The sequence below is a fragment of the Excalfactoria chinensis genome, chromosome 1, assembly GCF_039878825.1.
Source record: "Excalfactoria chinensis isolate bCotChi1 chromosome 1, bCotChi1.hap2, whole genome shotgun sequence".
NCBI classification, from domain to species: Eukaryota; Metazoa; Chordata; class Aves; order Galliformes; family Phasianidae; genus Excalfactoria; species Excalfactoria chinensis.
Genome location: NC_092825.1, coordinates 137,352,638 through 137,371,513, shown reverse-complemented (window position 1 = coordinate 137,371,513; position 18,876 = coordinate 137,352,638). Strand labels below are relative to the sequence as shown.

The 18,876-nt window shown below is 41.9% G+C and overlaps 1 protein-coding gene across 15 annotated transcripts in view; it reads left to right on the top strand.

Moving 5' to 3' along the window:
* The window catches only part of MBNL2 (muscleblind like splicing regulator 2), a 104,758-nt gene that overhangs the window by 25,298 nt on the left and 60,584 nt on the right, over positions 1-18,876 (top strand). For all 15 annotated transcript variants that reach the window (XM_072348563.1, XM_072348615.1, XM_072348620.1 and 12 more), the window contains exon 2: positions 9,908-10,751. In XM_072348563.1, the coding sequence (XP_072204664.1) occupies positions 10,578-10,751 (174 nt within the window). In that variant the 5' untranslated portion in view covers positions 9,908-10,577. The remainder of the gene's footprint in view (positions 1-9,907; positions 10,752-18,876) is intronic.

The following is an 18,876-nucleotide window of genomic DNA, read 5'->3' as shown; positions in this document are numbered from 1 at the left end:
ACAGAACTTGCAGGTGATTTGAGAAGAGCACTTTGTTGTTGCTTTACTGTAAGTCGCAAAACAAATCTTTGAGGAAGAGCCCTCTCTTTCTGAACTCATGATACACTGACAACAGAACACTATCTTCAGAAGAGACCGAGTGAACCTTCATCCCCCTAATTTTGGTGCCTTATGGAATCAAACAAGCAAACATTCTTTGAAGAAACGAACATTTCTTCATGATGAGGAAGGCTCTGAGAAATGCCTTTTAGTGAAAGGTTTCAGCTTAGGTTATTTAAACCCTTTGCCATTTGTTTGAATGTTGGCATAAAAACATTAACTATGTTATAAAGACGTAATAGAATTGCTTTTGAAGACACTTGGAAACAGTGTGATGCTCCATAGGTAACGCTGAAGTTAGGTCTCAGTTCCATCTTTTTAAGTGCTGTAAGATATAAAGTATTCTGACATGTACATTTAATCCAGCTGTGCAGTATGTCCCATGAGATATGTAAGAAGTAAAAAGCTTGCATGTGTTCAACCTCATGATGATTTCTTTAGTTCTGGAAGTAAATACAACTGTGTTTGTATGGTACATGCACACCACTAATGAAGAGAGAAAGGGAAATTGAATATTTGCGTTTAAATGGGCACTGGTTAAAGGTTGCCTGGACAGCCCTTTGAGAAGCAAATACAATATACATGTTATTTATTTTTCCTGTGGTAGACGCTTCCCTACTGCAATGAGTCGCCTCCCAAATGTGCCTGAGGTTGTTGTGAAATGCTTAGGGTCTGGCAGGGCACAGTCGGTGTGCCAAACTTTGGATCTTTCAGATGTGCTCTTGGCTTTTCTTTATTCTTTCTGATTCCCCACTGGATTACAAACATAGCATTGCTTTTAGATAATGCATCTGAAGATGCAGAGGGGATCTTGGTGTTTCTTCCCATGCTGATAGTTTTTAAAAGCACTTCTCAAAGTTCCACTAAAAGTGGAAGGAAAAGGTTTAACGCATTCAGGAGCAGTAAAAAGGCAGTAATAACACAGATTTAGTTAAGGGTTGTTTATTTGTTAGTCACCTTACTTCACAACAATGCATTCTGTTTTAGAACATGCGTGCATCTCTGAAATCTTGATGGGTTTTCTTCCATATCAACTCTCGTCTTCAGAGAGGCCAATCTTTTGTCAGCAAATGGAAAGCAGTTCTCTCTTGGTATCCCACTTTTCATGTGTGTGATGCTGAAAGACATTCTGATAGGGCAGCATTCAATAAGGGAGTAGGCAAATCCATGGAAGAAAAATCCAGTGAGATCTGGTAGATACAGATGCATCAGTAAGAGGTGCACGCTTTGCTGGCCCAGGTTTTGTACTCTTCAGGAGGCATCTGGTTCCTGGCCATGGTTGGAGACAGGATATTGGGCTAGATGGATACTTCAGTTGGCCTGCAAAGGTATCTTTTCTGTTTTTTAGTATCCTCAGTTAAAATGGAAATGGAGAAAGTGGTGTGGAGATACAGGTATCTCTGGATGGTGATGTTTCTTGGAGCTCGTGCAGGGAATCTGTTTGTCAGAATGGATTTACTGCCTAAGAGATGGTTGAGGTTAATAGTATTAGACGGTACTCTCGCTACACTCTCCTCCAGAGCTTTTTTGGATTTGCCATGCAGCTTTCCAGAGCTGGGTAATTTGTTGGAATTTATTATTAATAATGCTATTGGCTGTCTTAAGTGTATTTTTAGCTTGCAAGCTCAACATATCTTAATTTACATGGAGTTCTCAGTTCGTTCAGAGCTGCCCCTTCTCTCCTTGGAAGGGGATACAGCCTGTGACATAAAGAAATACCTTTGTAACAGTTCTGTCTTCTGGGCTCAGTGTGAAATCCAGGAAGGGAAAACAGAATGCTGACAACAGCCCCAGCTCTTTAAAACTGTGCTCACTGTAACAGCATGTTGCCGATCCTTTGGCAGGTGAGAGCAGTCACTTGATCGTGGACTCATTCCATGCCAATCCAGGACCATAAAGATTTCAGAGCATATACACATGCTCTTCTATGAATATTTTTACAGTCCTAAAAACATCCATGTGCTTCTGCAATTGGGCATGTGTAGGACCTCCTAATGTTCTGGGGTACCCTTCCCTGGGGAACCAGGTTTGATTAATAACTGCTGGGTGGTGCACTCTGCTAAAAGCAAAACATTGGTGTCCACCAGAGGCCAAGTGATAACGTCATTGCTGCCAGGGATGATTAACTCTGCTCCCAGAGGCACAGAAACAGGATTTGCTTTAGCCCCTTGACAAGGTGGGAGCAGAATGTTATGTATGAATTTGTGCAGCTAGGGGATGAAAACTGTTTTCATTGGGCTTGAAAACAAGAAGTGTTTTAAGTTACAGACCACAAAAAGAAGATGAGGACCAAGAAAGAATGTGAAGGTTCAGTGGAGCAGGTTTTAAAATCATGATAAAAAACAAGTATTTGTTAGAAGAACAACTATTTTCTACAGGTGTATTTTAACAGAAGCACGGTGAGTATTGGTTTTATTAGCATGACTTCCAAACACTTTGATGTTAGAAAATACTCCTATGGCTTCCAGTCACCTGAAGCCTTGAACCTCAGCAGAAATACTTCACAGTCCATTACCAAGGTAGTGCAGGGGATTCCTGAAGAGGTCCTGAGCTGCGGCTGTTGTTTCACAGCTGGCAGAACACTTTCCTCACCTCTTTCCCAGGGGACAGAGGGCACAGGTGGTGTTATGTTGTACTGCCAGCTTCAAAGCACACAGCAGGTTTTTGTAAGAAGCCCAGCATTATGCTGTAAGTGGCATGGAGCGTACTGAAAAACCTGAAGCTCAGAGCACCAGAAGGAGCAACATGGCACATTAGTGATCTTTGCAAGGAGAATGTGGCTCATTCATCAAAACTGATACTTGGAGGTTATGTGCAGTTCAAATAAAAGAGACCAGCATTTCCTAGCCTGTCTCTGGCTTTCTGTCAGCTTAACTGAAATGGTTAGAACTGACTCTTGGCAAGTTTTCCATTTCTATTACACGTGATGAGTGTTCGTCTGTCGTTGTATAACAGACAGAGAGGTGTTGAAAAACTTATCTGCAACTCAAGCAAATAACATAAGTAATGGTTCTTTTGTAAGTCAGAACATGGTTGACTTCAGTAGAGTTCAAGTCAAATTAATACAGGAACTGGGATTAGATTTTTAGTATTTTTGGCTCCTAGCCACTTGCTCTTTCAAGTATCAGGCTTCCTCCCTGATAGGATAGTTGTGTTTCCTTCCTCATTTGAGCAATAATGGTTTAGTCAGTGAAGAATGGGAGCTGCTTACTGTCTTTTCAAAGAAGTGTTGTGGGGAGGAGCTCTCTAAAGGATTGGAGAAATATTCAAAGTGTCATTTGAAATTTGCAGGGAAAAAAAGATGGATTTGTCACTTCCTACTACCATTGAATGTTGTTGTTTGTGGTTTTTCTTTTCCCTTAAAAATGGCAGGGAGGTTTTCCATTCATATTTCCCATCAAAGAACAGGCGTTGTTTCCTAAAGTCTTTCTTGTTTTCTGTTGTTTCTTGTGCACTGAAAATATTATTCTTGTGACTTCACAACAGCTGAGAAATGAACCAGCAGCCTGATTCTTTTTACGACTTTAATTTTCCTGAAATAGGCAAGGACATTACTGAACTCCTTGCACAGTCTTACCAGATGCTCTAATATTAGAGTATGTATCAATAATTCGAATGAGACTTTAGAAACTGGTTCACAGGAAGGGTGTAAAACTGACTCTGTACTCATTGATGAGGGGTACCCCTATATTGCTTATCACTTTCTAGTCTTGTTCCCTTATCTGGTGGGCCAGTGCAGTGAGAAAAGCTTATCTACCATCCAAAAATCTCTTGCACGTTCTGTCTTTAAGAATATGATTTATTCAGACATGATTTTCAAGCATGCTGACTGTCACATTACATGTCAGTAGAATAATTTTCATCCATTCACTGTAGCATCTTTTGAAATAACAACCTCTCTCTATCAGTTAGTAGTGGATTTTTCATAGAGAGGTTTATACCAGCTTGGTCAGCCTTACTTTCCAGGGACAGGGAGACTATTCTGTCTGATACGGCATTGTAAATGTAGGGCCTTGCATCTGAGAGCCAGGTGGGCTACAGTGCGAAGATGGAGGGCTGTGAAGGGAGCAGAAAACAAACCATGGTGCCAGGCCCAGCTAGTATGGAGATGTCGGCATGGCTCTGCTGAGGTAGTTGGTATGCCTGATTCAGGGCTTATGCCTGCTTTTTACTACTGTTTTGCCTCTATTCCTCATCTAGGAATGCTGTCTGTAGCTGATCCAGCAGGTAATGTGAGGTGCTATGAATGAATGGTTTGTGAGCTGTCAGAAAATCTGCTGGAACAAAGTCAACTTTAGAAAGACAAATGTGAACCAATAGAGAGTACACAGGATCAGCATGCTGTCATGTGGAGCATTATGCCCGCCTTTAGCCCAGGATTAAACTGCAGCCTTGCTTTCCTGAGCCTCTTGGCAGAGGACCTGAGGGAGAAATACAGAAAGCAGTACTGGGGAGTCAAGGAAACAGCAGGTATGTGGCATTTAAATGGTGCTGGAGTGTGCTTGTGGGTTTGTGGCGGTCATTTGATCTGCAGCTCCTATTCGTTTTGGAGGCCTGGGGTGCTATTTAAAGCACAAATAGTGTGAAAAATGACATTTAAAGGAACGTAACAGTAAGGAGTAGGTGAAAAGCTGTAGTAAAGTCACACCATCATTGGACTGATGTGAAACCTGGTTGTACAGCCATGTCCTGAGTGCTTTAAAAGTGGAGTCCACTACTCAGTTGCAACTCAGAGGTAGGGCTTCATGGGATTTGCATACTTTTTTCTGGCCTTGAGGGTGAGGTGTCATGTTCAATAGCTGTCCTTTGAATATCTGTATTTCCATTATGAATATGTAAAATATTCAACTCAGCATGATTCTGCTTCATATGGAAAAATCCCTTACGTATTAGAGTTGTACAGGGAATCTCTCCACAAGGTGTTGTCTCTTACCACATCAAAGGGCAAAGTGAGTTTTACTTGGCAAATATCACTAGCTGCTGAAGACTCATCCACAGAAAAGGACACATCGTTAACTCTTGTGCTTGAATTTAATGGAATTGTGTATGAATTCAATGGAATTCTGCACTTCTGTGTATGGTTATGCATTGTCCCATGTTGAAATCCCTGCTGAAATCACTGGTTTGAAACTAATAAGTCCAAATCAAAGGGGATGACTAAGCTGATGGTAATATTTCTTACAGATAAGTTTACCTCCTGGTCAAATAGCTGGAACTCGGTGAATATCATGAGAATCTGAGTGAGACCAGTACATGGTTAGGACATGGTTGCTGGGTCATGAACTTGCATTGTTGAGAGTGAAGCTTGTGATGGTTTTGGTTAACGGTGCCTAATGTTGTGAGGTAGCTGTTTTCAACTTTCTGCAGCTCCCATCCAGAGCTTAAAACTTCAGCTTGAAGTTCTTTGTGCCTGGTGTCTCTTGCAGGTTCTCCAGAAGTAATCAAGATGATTGTGTGCTTGTGCATAGGCATGTAAAAGTTACAATTGCAATCTGCTTTGGATCAAGGGCTTAAAATTTGGCGGTAGTATTTCTCTGGGATTAGAGAGTTTGGTTTACTTGAATATGCTTCTGTGGTTGGCTAAGCTATCAGTCTCTGCAGAGCTGCAAAATTATGCATCATGATTTTGAAAACTAACTTGTCAAGATGTTCCCTCGGCATGAAGTGTCCAACAGGTCATTTTTGGGGGCTGTGTAGGTAGGTCCTGAAAGTGAGCTTTATCCCATCTGATTTCTGGCACTTAACTGAATTTGGGGAGGTTCATATTTTCTGGCGTTTAACAGACTTCTGCCCTATTAGTAACCTGAAGGAGAATCTCCAACTGCCCAATGCCTCAAGGAGGATTTTTTTTCCTGATTCTTTTTTATCTTTCTACTTTCTCTTTTTTTTTTCCTTAAGCAGACTGTTGTAAACAGTTGAACTCATAAAACTAAATATATTTAGCAAATCTCTACTGACTTGCTGGGAAAGTAGAGTTTGTGTACTTTGCAATTTTGCTTTGGTGTAACTGAGGGTTTCCTGAATTTCTTTGTACTTACCATTGCATATATAGAAAAATATGTGGATCGTGTTTATGAACTTAGACAATAGCAGCAATAAATTAAGTCCCATTCTTGATATCTTTCTTACTGAAGAGTTTAAATACTTTGGGGTGGTTAATTCTCAAAGATTAAGTGGAGAACTTTTAACTCCTTTTGAGTTACTTTAGTGGTTCTTTTGGAGATCTGTGTTGGGACCACGTAGGGTGGACTGTGGCTGTGACTCTGCTTCTTTACTGGGAGGTGACTCTACTGCAGACATGACCTCTTGAAGATGAGACCTTAGATCATTATGATGTGTTTTATTAACAGAAGCATAAACATGCCATGCCCAGGAAGCCTCAGCTTCTCCATTACACAGATACTACATAATATTATAAGTAAAGTCAGAATGGCCGATGTTTTGTTTCTAGCAAAAGCTCCTGTTTTCCAGCTGAGCGATTCACTGGTTTATAACAGGGCAGGATTTTGTGGGGCTTCTAGCACCTGTATGCTCTGCATTATTTGATACATAAGAGGATCTTTAAATTATTGTTGTAATTTTTACTGCAAAGCTTTATTTGCCAACTTGGGAAAGGAGAAACGATTTAAAACAGAAGGCAGATCTGGAGTCTGACAGGCTCTTTCCTGCTATCTCAGGAGAATATGAAATTGGCAAAAGGCTCCCACTCCTCCATGTCTTGCTGTCTTTCTGCAAAAGGGAAGTAATGCTTATCTGAAAGAAGAGATCTGGAGCTAAATATCTTTTTCAAATAAATGTCCTTGAATTTATTTCATTTAACAACTAAACAACAAATTGAACTCCCTGAGCAAACAAAAAAGTGAAGCTTTCTGCCTGGATTAGGAACCCGATTAGTGCCAAGTGCTGTAGGCTGGTGAGCTCCTGTTGATTTTAGCAGGGCAGTTTGACTTTGTCTGATACTTTGGAACAGAAATTGAACTTAGAGGGACAGAGTTTACACTTGCTGGAGGATCCCAGTGATCTCTATGTAGATGTGTTCTGCAGCAAGTGGTCAGAGTGTACTGTGGTGTTAGTAACGGCCTATGGTGTGACAGGCATTTTATTGGGACTTTTTTATTATGAGCATTTCATTTGTGTTTTCTTTCATAAATCCTATGTTTCTTTCCCAAGTTTAGTTCAATCTGTTCACCTTGTAACCATAGTCTCTTCTGCTTTCCTTCTAAAATCCCTTCTCCCTTTTTCCTCTGTGTTCTCTTTTTCCCTTCTGACTTTCTTTCACACCTGTAATTTTTGTTACTCCCCATAACACCCCTTCCGTCTTTCCCCCTTCCCTCCATTTCCATAACGAGCCATTTCACTTTCCTGCTTTATGTTCCCGTATTTTCCTTCTCTTGAGCTCTTGCTTCATGTTCTTGAGCTCCTGTGTTCCTTGGTTCCTCCTGTATTTTTCTTCCCCAGTTTCTATCTTTTACCTTCTCCTCATATTACTTTCCACTCAAACCATATCTTTCCAAACAGTACTCTGTCGTGTTCCAGGGATAGGTGATGGACAGAGGAGGTATGGCGCTGCTTGGGATATGGCCACGAATACACTGGACACAGAAATGGTCCCCATGTGCCCCCCTGTGTTGGTGCCTGCTTCCTAAAGAAGGCATGTCCTCCTTCAGGCTCTTCTGAAGCCTATTTCAGTAGAAGCTGCTACATCCTCAACAGATACTGAGAAGTCACATTGTGATATTTTGAAGAAGATTTCTGAGAAAAACTTATGCTCCCCTTTCTTCAGCAAGTCTCTACTAGGATGTTGATATATTAAGAAGATGAGAAGTACAATGAAGCTGTGCTTCATTCCTCTTCCACTCTACTCCCCCACCCCACACACTGGGTGGTTCTTGCTGCAGTCTCATGAATCTTGTGTGTGGGTCTATTGTGAGTATTTTTGTAAAAACCATGGCTACAGCCATTTATATAACGTGTTTGCTTTGCCACCACGTGTAACGCCTGTTTTTCTTCAGTCTTCACACCTACTACTTGAAAAGTAGCCTAGTCTTTTGTAGTAGTGTGCAGCACAGCAAGAGCATTACTACTTGTGACTTTGAGCTGTGTGCAGTGTAGCATTTACCCTTATCCTAAAATTTTGGTCCATCTCCTACATGTATTACTGACAACCATTACTGGCATTTCTGAATTTGAATGTGTGGATCTCAAGGAGAATATTTCCTCTTTTGCATTTATCCAGATAAATCATCAGGCTGACAAGCTATCAGCTCAACAGGCTTTTTGGAGAGGCCCTCTCTCTCTTTCCCCCCCTCTTTCCTTTTAATCATTTCCAAGTATTTTCTCACCTCTTTGTGCATTTCCAGCTTCACCCCACTCTTCATTGATGCTGTGGGACAGCACTGGTAGAATGTTTAATTAAATAAGTGTTCAATTCTTATACTGTATTGTGCCACGGTTGAGTAGAATTGCTTTAAAATATACTCACTCTAAACATACTAAATTAAATTGTTCTAATTCTCAGACTTAATAGATATCTTCTGGACACATTATTGCATATTTGATTTGAAATGGAATTTTTGAGCAATTAGTATTACCCGTATTCATGCTAGTAGTAGCAAATTTTGTTATAGGCATTAATCACAGCTAAATTCTTTTTGATAGTATTAAGTTATAGGAGAGCCTTTTGATGCAAAGATTTGGAAGTCAGAACTGCAATCTGTTCCTGAAACAGTGTGTGAGTAATTCTTACTCGCATTACTAACAGTCCTGGCTTCGATTAAATCAAATGAATCTAAGCACAGAATGGTAATTATTTTGGCATGGGAAAGCTGACAGTGTTTTCAGAGCTATTTTTATTGCTGCATTTTAAAACATCACTTATTCCAATCTTCCCCCTTTTCTTTATTCTTCTTGCATAAAAATAATCCATCAACTGTTTCTGGCTGTTATCTGCAAAGTGAAGTTTGTGTGTTCCTTTGAAGCTGAACAGAAGGAAACCTCATGACCGTGATTTCACTGTCTGCGTATAATATAGTCATTTATTAAAAACTGTTTATAATGTCTAACCCTTTGATTTTCCAACCTGTTTATCTGAAAAATAGCCTAGGTATTTTACGGTCCTAAAATAGCTTAAGTTCTGTATTTAAAACTCTTTGGCTTTGGTGTTGAACCATATATTTGTATAGGTACATGAAAGCCAATTTAATAAAAGAAAATATCAGATAAGGGCTGCTTTGTATTAGAAAGCACTTGTCAGAGGATCTTCTGTGAAGCCTTTTTGAAACAACCTTTGACATACCAGGGAACCATTCTATTTTCTGGCAATGTGAACTTCTTTTCCTGTAATTGTGTGAAGGCGATTCTTTGGGAGAGAGAGAGGTGAGAAATCTAAACAGAATGCTACCATCTTCATTTCTAAGGGAGAACAACTAAAAAGTAGCAGCAACACAATCTAAAGGACCAAATGATAAATTAATGGAAACTGGTTCTTGTATATTGTTTTGGAGACTAAGCATGTTAGATTGAATTGTTTCACAACCAGTGTGCCTAATTATTGTGTCTGCCACATTCATCTATTTAAATCATTCCCAACGTTTGGATCGCTGCCTAGAATATTATTGCAATACGTGTTTCAGCTGGCTATTCCCTTGTCGTGCACTACTTGATGAAGGAGTCTGATTTTGTTTGGAAAAAGAAATAGAAGTAAGTATTGGTAGGATATTTAGAGTATCCGATAAGAAGCAGTGATATGTGTCATAATGTTGATGTGAACGAGCTGGATGTGAACTGATATTATATTTGTTTTTGTCAGGTCAGTGATTTAAGAAGTGCCTTTGTGAAGTCACTTTTATGGGAGAGGACTGCTACGCCTGTGTTTTCAATATACTGTCTTTGCCAGCTAGACGTTGCCTTGACCTTAAGCGTGGTGGAAGATACCTCAACTGTCTTGATTTGCCAATTAATTGATGGGAAACTGAACTCACCGTAAAAGCAGTAAGAAGGAATTATTATTACCAGGACATGAACAAATGAATGCATTGCTTTTCTTGTGTGATTGGTACCAGCAAGCGACCTGCGGCGAACTAATATTCCATCCAAGAGTGCCATTGCATTGAAGGACGTGCACTTGAAACCGGTGTGTCAGTGATACAATCATCAGACCCACACGTTTTACAGACAGAAATGCTCCTGAGCATGATCTTCTTCAGCCAAAAGTCTACAAGCGGGACTTAATGATTGATGAGTGACTGCTTGCTGATAAACTTGCTCTGTTTATTCAGTGTTGTGTGAGTTGGACATCATTAATCATCACCCCCACTATTTTTAAAAAAAAAAAAAACAAAACTTTCTTTTAAATTGGATTTTTTTTCTTGTGTTTTGTTTTCTTGTTTTTTTTCTTTTTCCTTCATCAGTAACTTTGGAAATTTCTTTGGTGTAATTCACTTGACGGCAATTCGCAAGTTCTACATCAGCCTTTCATCATGGCTTTGAATGTTGCTCCTGTACGAGATACAAAATGGCTAACATTAGAAGTGTGCAGACAGTTTCAGAGGGGAACTTGTTCACGCTCTGATGAAGAATGCAAATTTGCACATCCCCCTAAAAGTTGCCAGGTTGAAAATGGAAGAGTTATTGCCTGCTTTGATTCCTTAAAGGTAAGGAAGAAAATTGCATGTTGCAATGTATTGCAAATGTGTTGTATTGGAAGCAAAAATTGAAAGTGGACTGCAGCTAATCAGAAAGTAATCCTGTGGTTTGTTCTTGGTAAGATATATGTTAATACAAATGTTACTTGTCTTAACTTTTGCTTATTGAAGCTCTGAAAAGATTTCTTTCTATGGATTTTTCTTCTCCAGTGTCGATATGTTGTTTACTGAAATGTCATGTGACTGTGGGATACAGGGTTACTTTCAGCTGGTGTGACAACTGTAGTTACATTTTATAAATTACCATTGTTTCACTCCAAGTGGAAATAGGTGGTGGAGGAGTACTGGGCCATTGTCAGAGTGCAAGTGAGTCAGATGTCATTAAAAAAAAAGCGCATTTTCATTTAAATCAACAAAAGTAACAAAAGTCTATGCTCCAATTTTGACACAGCATATTGTTTACCCTTTGTATTGTAGACTCCAAGATAAATGAATAACCTTGCTTTTTACGTACATGTTGTTAGTATAGATAGCCATCTAAGTTTAGAACGGAGCAAAGGGATGCAGAGTGCCTGCATTAGAAATAGTGTGGCCAGCAGGCACAGGGAGGTAATCACCCCTCTGTACTCAGTGCTGGTGAGGCTGCGCCTCAAGTATTGTGTTCAGCTTTGGGCCCTGCACTACAAGAAAGACATTGAGGCCCTGGAATGTGTCCAGAGAAGGGCAACAAAACTGGTGAGAGGTCCGGAGCACAAGTCTTATGAGGAGCAGCTGAGGGAGCTGGGATTGTTTAGTCTGGAGAATAGGATGCTCAGGGGAGACCTCATTGCCCTCTACAACTTCCTGAAGGGAGGTTGTGATGAGGAGGGGCTTGGCCTCTTCTCCCAGTCAACAAACAGAACCCAAGGAAATGGCTGCAAGTTGTACCAGAGGAGGTTTAGATTAGACATAAGGAAAAACTTTTTCTCTCAGAGAGTGGTCAGGCACTGGAATGACTGCCTAGGGAGGTGGTGGAGTCACCATCCCTGACAGCGTTCAGGAGGCATCTGGATAAGGAGCTACGAGAGATGGTTTAGTGGCCTGTGTAGTAATGGTGATGGGAGGACGGTTGGACTGGATGATCTTGTAGATCTTTCGCAACCTTGTGATTCTATGATTCTCTCCTGGGGAGGAAATCTAGCACTTATACTGGTGGACCACAAGCTCTGTGTGACCTCATGACATCACGCATGCTTCAGAAAGCTATTTTAAAAGTTTTGAAAAAATATTTTGCTCTGCTGAGAAGACTGTGAATAACCCCATGGGATTTGAGGAGTACACAATGTTTTCTGTGAAGATGCATTCGTATTCTCATGTAAACAGAAGGAAAAAAATGACCCTTTTCTTGTATGCATGTGTATACATAATGACCAGGAAAAGTTAACCATTTGAAATTTTAATTTGAAAGTTTGGGCAATTACTTTGTCTTTTGGGTGTAGGGGAATGTATTGGGCTACTTTTTAAAGTCAGCTCCGTATATTAGAATTTCAGTTGCTTTCCGAGAGCTCTTGCTATGACACAGAATCAGCATGAATGAGAAGAAAATTCCATGTTATTTGAAAACATTCATTTAATTCCATTATACTGTTGAAAAATTTTAATTACAATACAAAATGCTCTACTACTCATCACTTCTGTTCTGATTTTTTTCCCTCTTCTTTTGAAGACTTGAAAGAAGGTAACTTGATGGAAGTGTTTGTGAGGGATTTATGTTCTGTCTGTCCTGTAAACCAGAACAGCACCTTTGGAGTCATCACATCGAGTGCTATTAATGACCTTAATCCGTGGATTACTGCACGATAAACTGCAGCAGCGTCTTTGTAGATGTTCTAGTATGTTGGTCACTTGCCAGTGGGATAATTTCTTTTTCTTAAATGGACAGGCTAGCAAAGGGGCAATAAGTAGCTTTCATAGAAAATAATCAAGTCAGTGGAATTATTTCAGATGCAACATTTTCCCCATTATAGAGACTCAAGAAACATTTTACATGCTGCCAAAGAAGTTTAATTTAAAACCAAGGCTTTTTCTTTTTTTTGAGTGTTTGTTTATAGAACTGTAAGATTTTGGATTGGTCAGACAGCTTAATTCTTCATTATTAACATCAAACCTGAATTGGTGTTTTATCCCTATAACCTTGGGGATTAGTGTGAGAGGAGAATCATTCTTACACCCTTCTGGTTCCCTGGCCAAAGTAGTTTTTAAACAACAGAAGGCTTGACCATAGACTTGGCCTTCCAAGGGAACATATGAGCAGGAAGAGAAATGGCTGTTCACAAGGGAGGAGAGTGACAGGACAAGGGGGAATGGTCTTAAACTGAGACAGGGGAGGTTTAGGTTAGATATTAGGAGGAAGTTTTTCTCTCAGAGGGTGGTGATGCACTGGAACAGGTTGCCCAAGGACTCTGTGAATGCCCCACCCCTGGAGGCATTCAAGGCCAGGCTGGATGTGGCTCTGGGCAGCTTGGCCTGGTGGTTGGCGACCCTGCACATAGCAGAGGGGTTGAAACTAGGTGATCATTATGATCCTTTTCAATCCAGGCCATTTTGTGATTCTATGAGGCAAATCAGTGCCAAAGCAATAGTCTTAGTTTCAGAGATTAGGAGTACAACCCTAGTAGCTGTACAGATAAAAGCAAATCTAGGAAGAACCTCAGTTGACCTAAAACTCAGTGCTTGGAGTGTGTGCACCCCTTCTTTTTCTGAAAGAAAGAAGGAATTGGTGTTACAAAGCTGCACTGGTTACAATGGGCTTTGTTGCTTCCTCTTTGACTGCCCTTGCTGGGCAGGAGGCCTGATGTAGGGCAGAGAGCTTTGTTCACCCTGTAACAGTGGGGCTGGCAGGGCAAGGGGCTGCTGCTGCATCTTCAGATCTAAAGCATGCTTGTGCTGTCTGCTCACCTGCCCTGACAGTGAGGGTGCCTGAGGCTCTGACACCAGTTATTTGAGCTGGAGGCTTTTGTGCTGGGATGATCACCACCCGAGAAATGGAACTTGTGTTGCAGCCAGAGTTAATAATGCAGTGAGGGATTGCCGCGGATAACTTGCTGACAACCAGCATCGTTGCTCAATGAGAAGAAGTCCGAAACCATTTTAAAAACAAAGTCAAAGCAAACAAGCGCGTTTTGTCCTTGTGCAGTAGGGCACCAGCTCTGATGGGCTGACACTTCCAAACCTGGCACTGGGGGCCAAAGCTGAGCTGCCCTGTCCTGTCCTCTGCTCTGTAGCTCTGCCCCCAGGCAGCTGGCAGAAGGGAGCAGGCACCCGTGCCTCCTGTGCTGTGTTTGTCAAGCTCATTTGATCAAATTGCTGGTAAAGATGGGGTCAGAACGAGAAGCCCAATTGCGGCCTGAAGCCACAGAAGCAGAGGCTCAGGTTTCCTTCCACTGGCCGCTGCAAGCTGGCTGATAATGTCTGCAGTCACTGATAATGTCTGCGTAGCTCAGCATCAGTCAGAGCCCAGCCTTCAGTACATGGAGGGCTTTTAGGATTCGCTGAGAGTGCGTGGCTTGGGGCTGTATCAGCAAGTATCCCGCATCCGTTAGCTGCATGATTCCAAAGGGTGTTTGTAAATTGATGCACGTATGGCAAGAATGTGTCTGGCTAGCTCGATTTGTTTATACTGTTGGTGGAGAGGCTTCTGTTGTTAGCCACATAAATCTATCTGATGGCGTGGCTTTCCGAAGTGCTGGCGTTAATCATATGGCTTCAGAATAACTCTTTGGAATTCAGCAGGCGGGATAACATTTTATGTAAATAAACAGTCCAGAGTTATAGATAAAATCAGGATTTAATTAAAAAAAAACAGAAGCTGTTTTCTTTACTGAACATTGGACCATACTTTAACGCGTGCAATTATTTAGAGTTTATTTGTGTAATAGCCAGAGCTTTGGAGACTTAGCATTTTTGCTGTCTTGGTTTGGTGCGTCTGCTGTAAAAATAAATTACAGTGAGTAAGTTGAGTGTCTTTGGATAAATACCTTCCTACCCGGAGAAGAAGCAGGATTTTTTTAGTCTAAGGTTGAGGTATTACATTTACGTGGTGCCTAGCAGCTACAGCACCTCTGTAAGAAATCAGACACCAGATACAGCACTCAGGCTGTGGCTGTCCTTGAACCACAAATCATGAGGGTCTATGCTCAGAGAAGGAACATGAACCTCTGGATGTGTTCTTCCTTCTAGTTATCTGGGACAGGTGAGGGAGCAGTGAGGTGTCTGTATGTGGCAGCTGGATAAGACTGGTGAAGAACCTGTGTGGAGCCACTGGACAGTTCAGCAGCCCACAGAGATGACAAGAGGATTGGAGCACCTCTCCTATGACAGCAGACCAAGGAGGCCTGGGAGAGCTCAGCCTGGAGTGAAGGCTTGGGAGATCTTACCCATGTCTATAAGTACCCAAAGAGAGGGTGCAAAGACTGCAGAGCCAGGCTCTGTTCAGTGGTGCCCAGTGCCAGGACAGGAGGCCGTGGGCACAGACGGTATCCTAGGAGGCTCCCCCTGCACACCAGGAGCAGCGCTGCGCTGTGCTGTACCGGAGCACTGGCACAGGCTGCCCAGAGGCTGTGGGCTCTCCTCCCTGCAGCTCTCCAGAAGCTGCCTGGCCACGGGCCTGGGCACCCTGCTCTGGGTGTGCAACCAGAGCAGGTGGCCATTTCACCTCAGCAGTTCTGTGATTTTGTGACAAGAAGTATTTCCACTGTCTTTACCTGTAGCCTCATGCTTGGTTAAAGGTAGTAAAAGCTGGTGTTAAGAAAGGAAATAATCACAGCCAAGGGATGCTTAGCTCTGGGCTGCACCACATCCTTCTTTGTGCCCCCATTGCTGTCTTGTGGTTGTGCAGCAATCCAGGCTGGGAAATTGATTGTGGTTGAAACAAAGTTGTTGTTGCTGCAGTTGCTGCTGGCAGAAGGGAGCGACTGTGGGGACCAGCAGAGCTCTGCTGCTTCTGCAGGGATCGTGCCATGGCCTTAGGCCCAGGCTTCTGGAGTAACAGGATTGCGTCAGAATCCAAGTTTTCCCGTATTGAAGGGATCTATTTGTAGGCCTGCTGGTTTCAAGTAAAAGGTCAACAGAATGTAATGAACGTTGTTTGCTTTTAACTCAGAAAGCATTTTTGACTCTGAATACCTGTTCTAGTAATACTTGGCTTTAAACCCAGAAAAATTTGCAACAACCACCCCTCGGACTGATTGCAGTTTTTCAGATCCAAAATGCTCACTGTCTAGGCTCTGAATATCCTCCATCTGTGAAATGCTCCAGGCTAAACAGAAATAGCTCAGGACTAATGAGCCTGGTTCAATTGCAGGCCAGAAACTTGCTGATGCCAGCTCCTGCCACATGGGCTTCTCAGATAGTGTTTGGCGTATTTTGTTTGGTTGAAGACAGAGCCTGGCGTGAACTACAGAGAGTACTTTGGGGGTTAAGAGTGTAGGGGATCATTCCTGTTCTTCCTGTAGGCACTGGTGCATCAGTCAGTAGATAAGCAACCATTAACCCTTCACAGATAGCGTTTCCTTGAGCATCTGGGCTCCTTCTATCAGAAGCCCTTCGCTGCTCTGCCAGCCAGTGCAGCACCTGAAATTGAACCAGGCAAGTGGCTCCCACTAGCTTAACGCCAGGATGAAAGTGGCTCCCAGCTAATCCACTTGCCTGTGGCTGACGTGGATTAAGGCGTATTTACATGATGAAGCCCAGAGCCTTTGCTGCTGGACAGGAAAGCACCAAGCTACTGAGGAAGCACTGCCAGTCAGAGCCTTGTCTGCTGCCTTAAATCATACTGAAGCCTTTCTGGGACTGTTACTTCACCTTAGAAGCCTCCCTTTGGATGCTGCAGTGATTTTGGGTCTTGTGATGAGGCCTATTTAAGGGGAAGTTTCAATTTCAGGAACTCCTCTGTTTGTGTTTTCATACTTCTTGCTCAGTTCAAGTAGATTAATTCTTCAAAAGTGAACAACCTGGATATAGAACACTTCATATGTCACATGCAGAGTCCTCCAAGTTCAGCACTGCAAGCAGGCAAACCTGTTTTCAAGACTTGCTTGTCCTGCTAGTGGTAAAGAACAAAATCCTTTAAAAGGGATATTAATATATAATCTCTAGGGATGAGAACATGCAGAACTTTGCTGTATTTAAAAAAACTTAAATAAAACACATTAAAATGAATACTAATGCCTGTGAGAGGAAGAGGGGAGAAGCTTGGCAGGTAAAAATATGTTCCTGTGCATTTCAGCAGGAGCTGACTCTCATGTTCTCAGGCAAGTCTAGCTTTTAAATTACAGTCTGAATTCTCTTGACCTTTTCTGCCAGTCGACTACTAGAAGGATACACTGTCTAAGCTAGTACAGACAACAGAGGAGATATCTTAAAGATACTGTCACTGCAAATTTTATGGTGGCAACAGGAAAATGAAAGCATTTTTATGGCTGGAGTTGGATTTTCTGTATTTTTTTCTAATCTATTTACTAGTGTCTAAATACACTGAACTGTTCTATTTACTGAGCCAGCAGACTAGTGTGAACTGTTCATTTGCATTTTCATGAAAGCCTTTTAAGAACATGCCTATCTGGTCTCATTTGGCAGTACAGAATAAAAGGTAATTGAATGCTGTACACAGTAGACCTGTTTACCAAGTTAAAAGGGTTCCAGGAAAAGAAGAGAGAGAGAGAGAGAGAGAAATTTTAGGAACATCCACTTTGTTGAAATATCTGAAACTGAAAAGAATCTGTGTAAGAAGGACTTGGTTTTATTTAGAAAAAGGAGGGGAAAAAGTCTTTGTAAACTGAGCAGGCTGTCTGTAAGGGAGTGATCTCACAGTTAGGATGTGCCAGCTAGCCATTTGCATTTCTGCAATTCTTTTAGGGATCTCTAAATGCTTTATAAATGTTAAGGAATCGGGATCTTATCACACAGTGGGGTAGATGATACCTGTTCTCACTTTGCAGTTGAGGGAATCTGGACAGATTGTAGGTGCATGCCATAGACAGAAGTGACCGGCTGGGCTTGTCCGTACCAGAGAGCATGTAAATGAGCATTCATAGTGTTTTAACTGGCACAATTAAAACTCACAGTTATGTGGTGTGACGCTGTTCAAAGACAAGGTGAGTTCAAGGGCTGTGCCTACAGCTGGTGGGAACAAGAGAAGAGTGACTGAAAAGAGCAAACTCATTTCTCCTGGGTGACAGCATTGTTTGTTCCTTCTGGGCCCGTGAATTCAGCCAGCTTTGCTGCACGGTGACCTAATTGCATTCGGGTGGATAAGTTTAGTATCTGGGCATGTGCAATTTGCAGCCCAAAACTGTTCAGGTGAGGATTCAGAATCCTGGTCCCCTCTTTGCAAATTATCCATGTGAAAGACAGAGCAATGGGTTCAGTCGTGTCACTTCTTATTATGCTTTTTAAGAGTAAAACTGCATGTGAACAAGTTACAGGTAGTCTGGCAGCACCTGGTAGAAGCTTTTCTGTCTCTGAATTGCAGAGAAGTGTGTGCATGAGGTGAAACTGTAAATCGAGGTCGGTTTTAGCCTACTGAGATGTAACTCTATGGGCTCCCTCTCTGTTCAAAACAGCTGTGGCCACCTTGGGTCAGACCAAAGCCTCATTTAGTGATGCAGAAGGGCTGGTAGTAAGAGGCGTACAAGCATGTAATGGCCTCATGGAGTGCTCTTGTAGCTGCCATTGGTCTGCTGCTCAGGGACTTTGAGAGCCAGATACAATCTGGTTGTACTTAATTCTTGCTGAACATCTTTCCCCTGGATTTGCCCTGCTGCTTTTTGAACCACACATATCTTCAGCACACACAGTATGCTTCAGCAAGGGCTTCCACAACTTCATTACACACATAACTGAGAGCTGCTGCTAAAAGAGATGGTTGCATCCCATCCTATATTCTGCCACACCTAACTGCACAGTTTTTTTTTGTCTTTGTTCAAGTAATCAGTTGTTCATCCACACAACTTGTTTGAGATGATCCAAAAGAAAGGAAAAGAACTGCATTCAAATCTAATGTAAATTAAGGTTCAACAGAGTTTAAGAAAGGAAAATCATTCTGAAGGTACCCTTTATCTCTGAGTTGAGGGATTCGCAGTTATTCCTGCCTTGT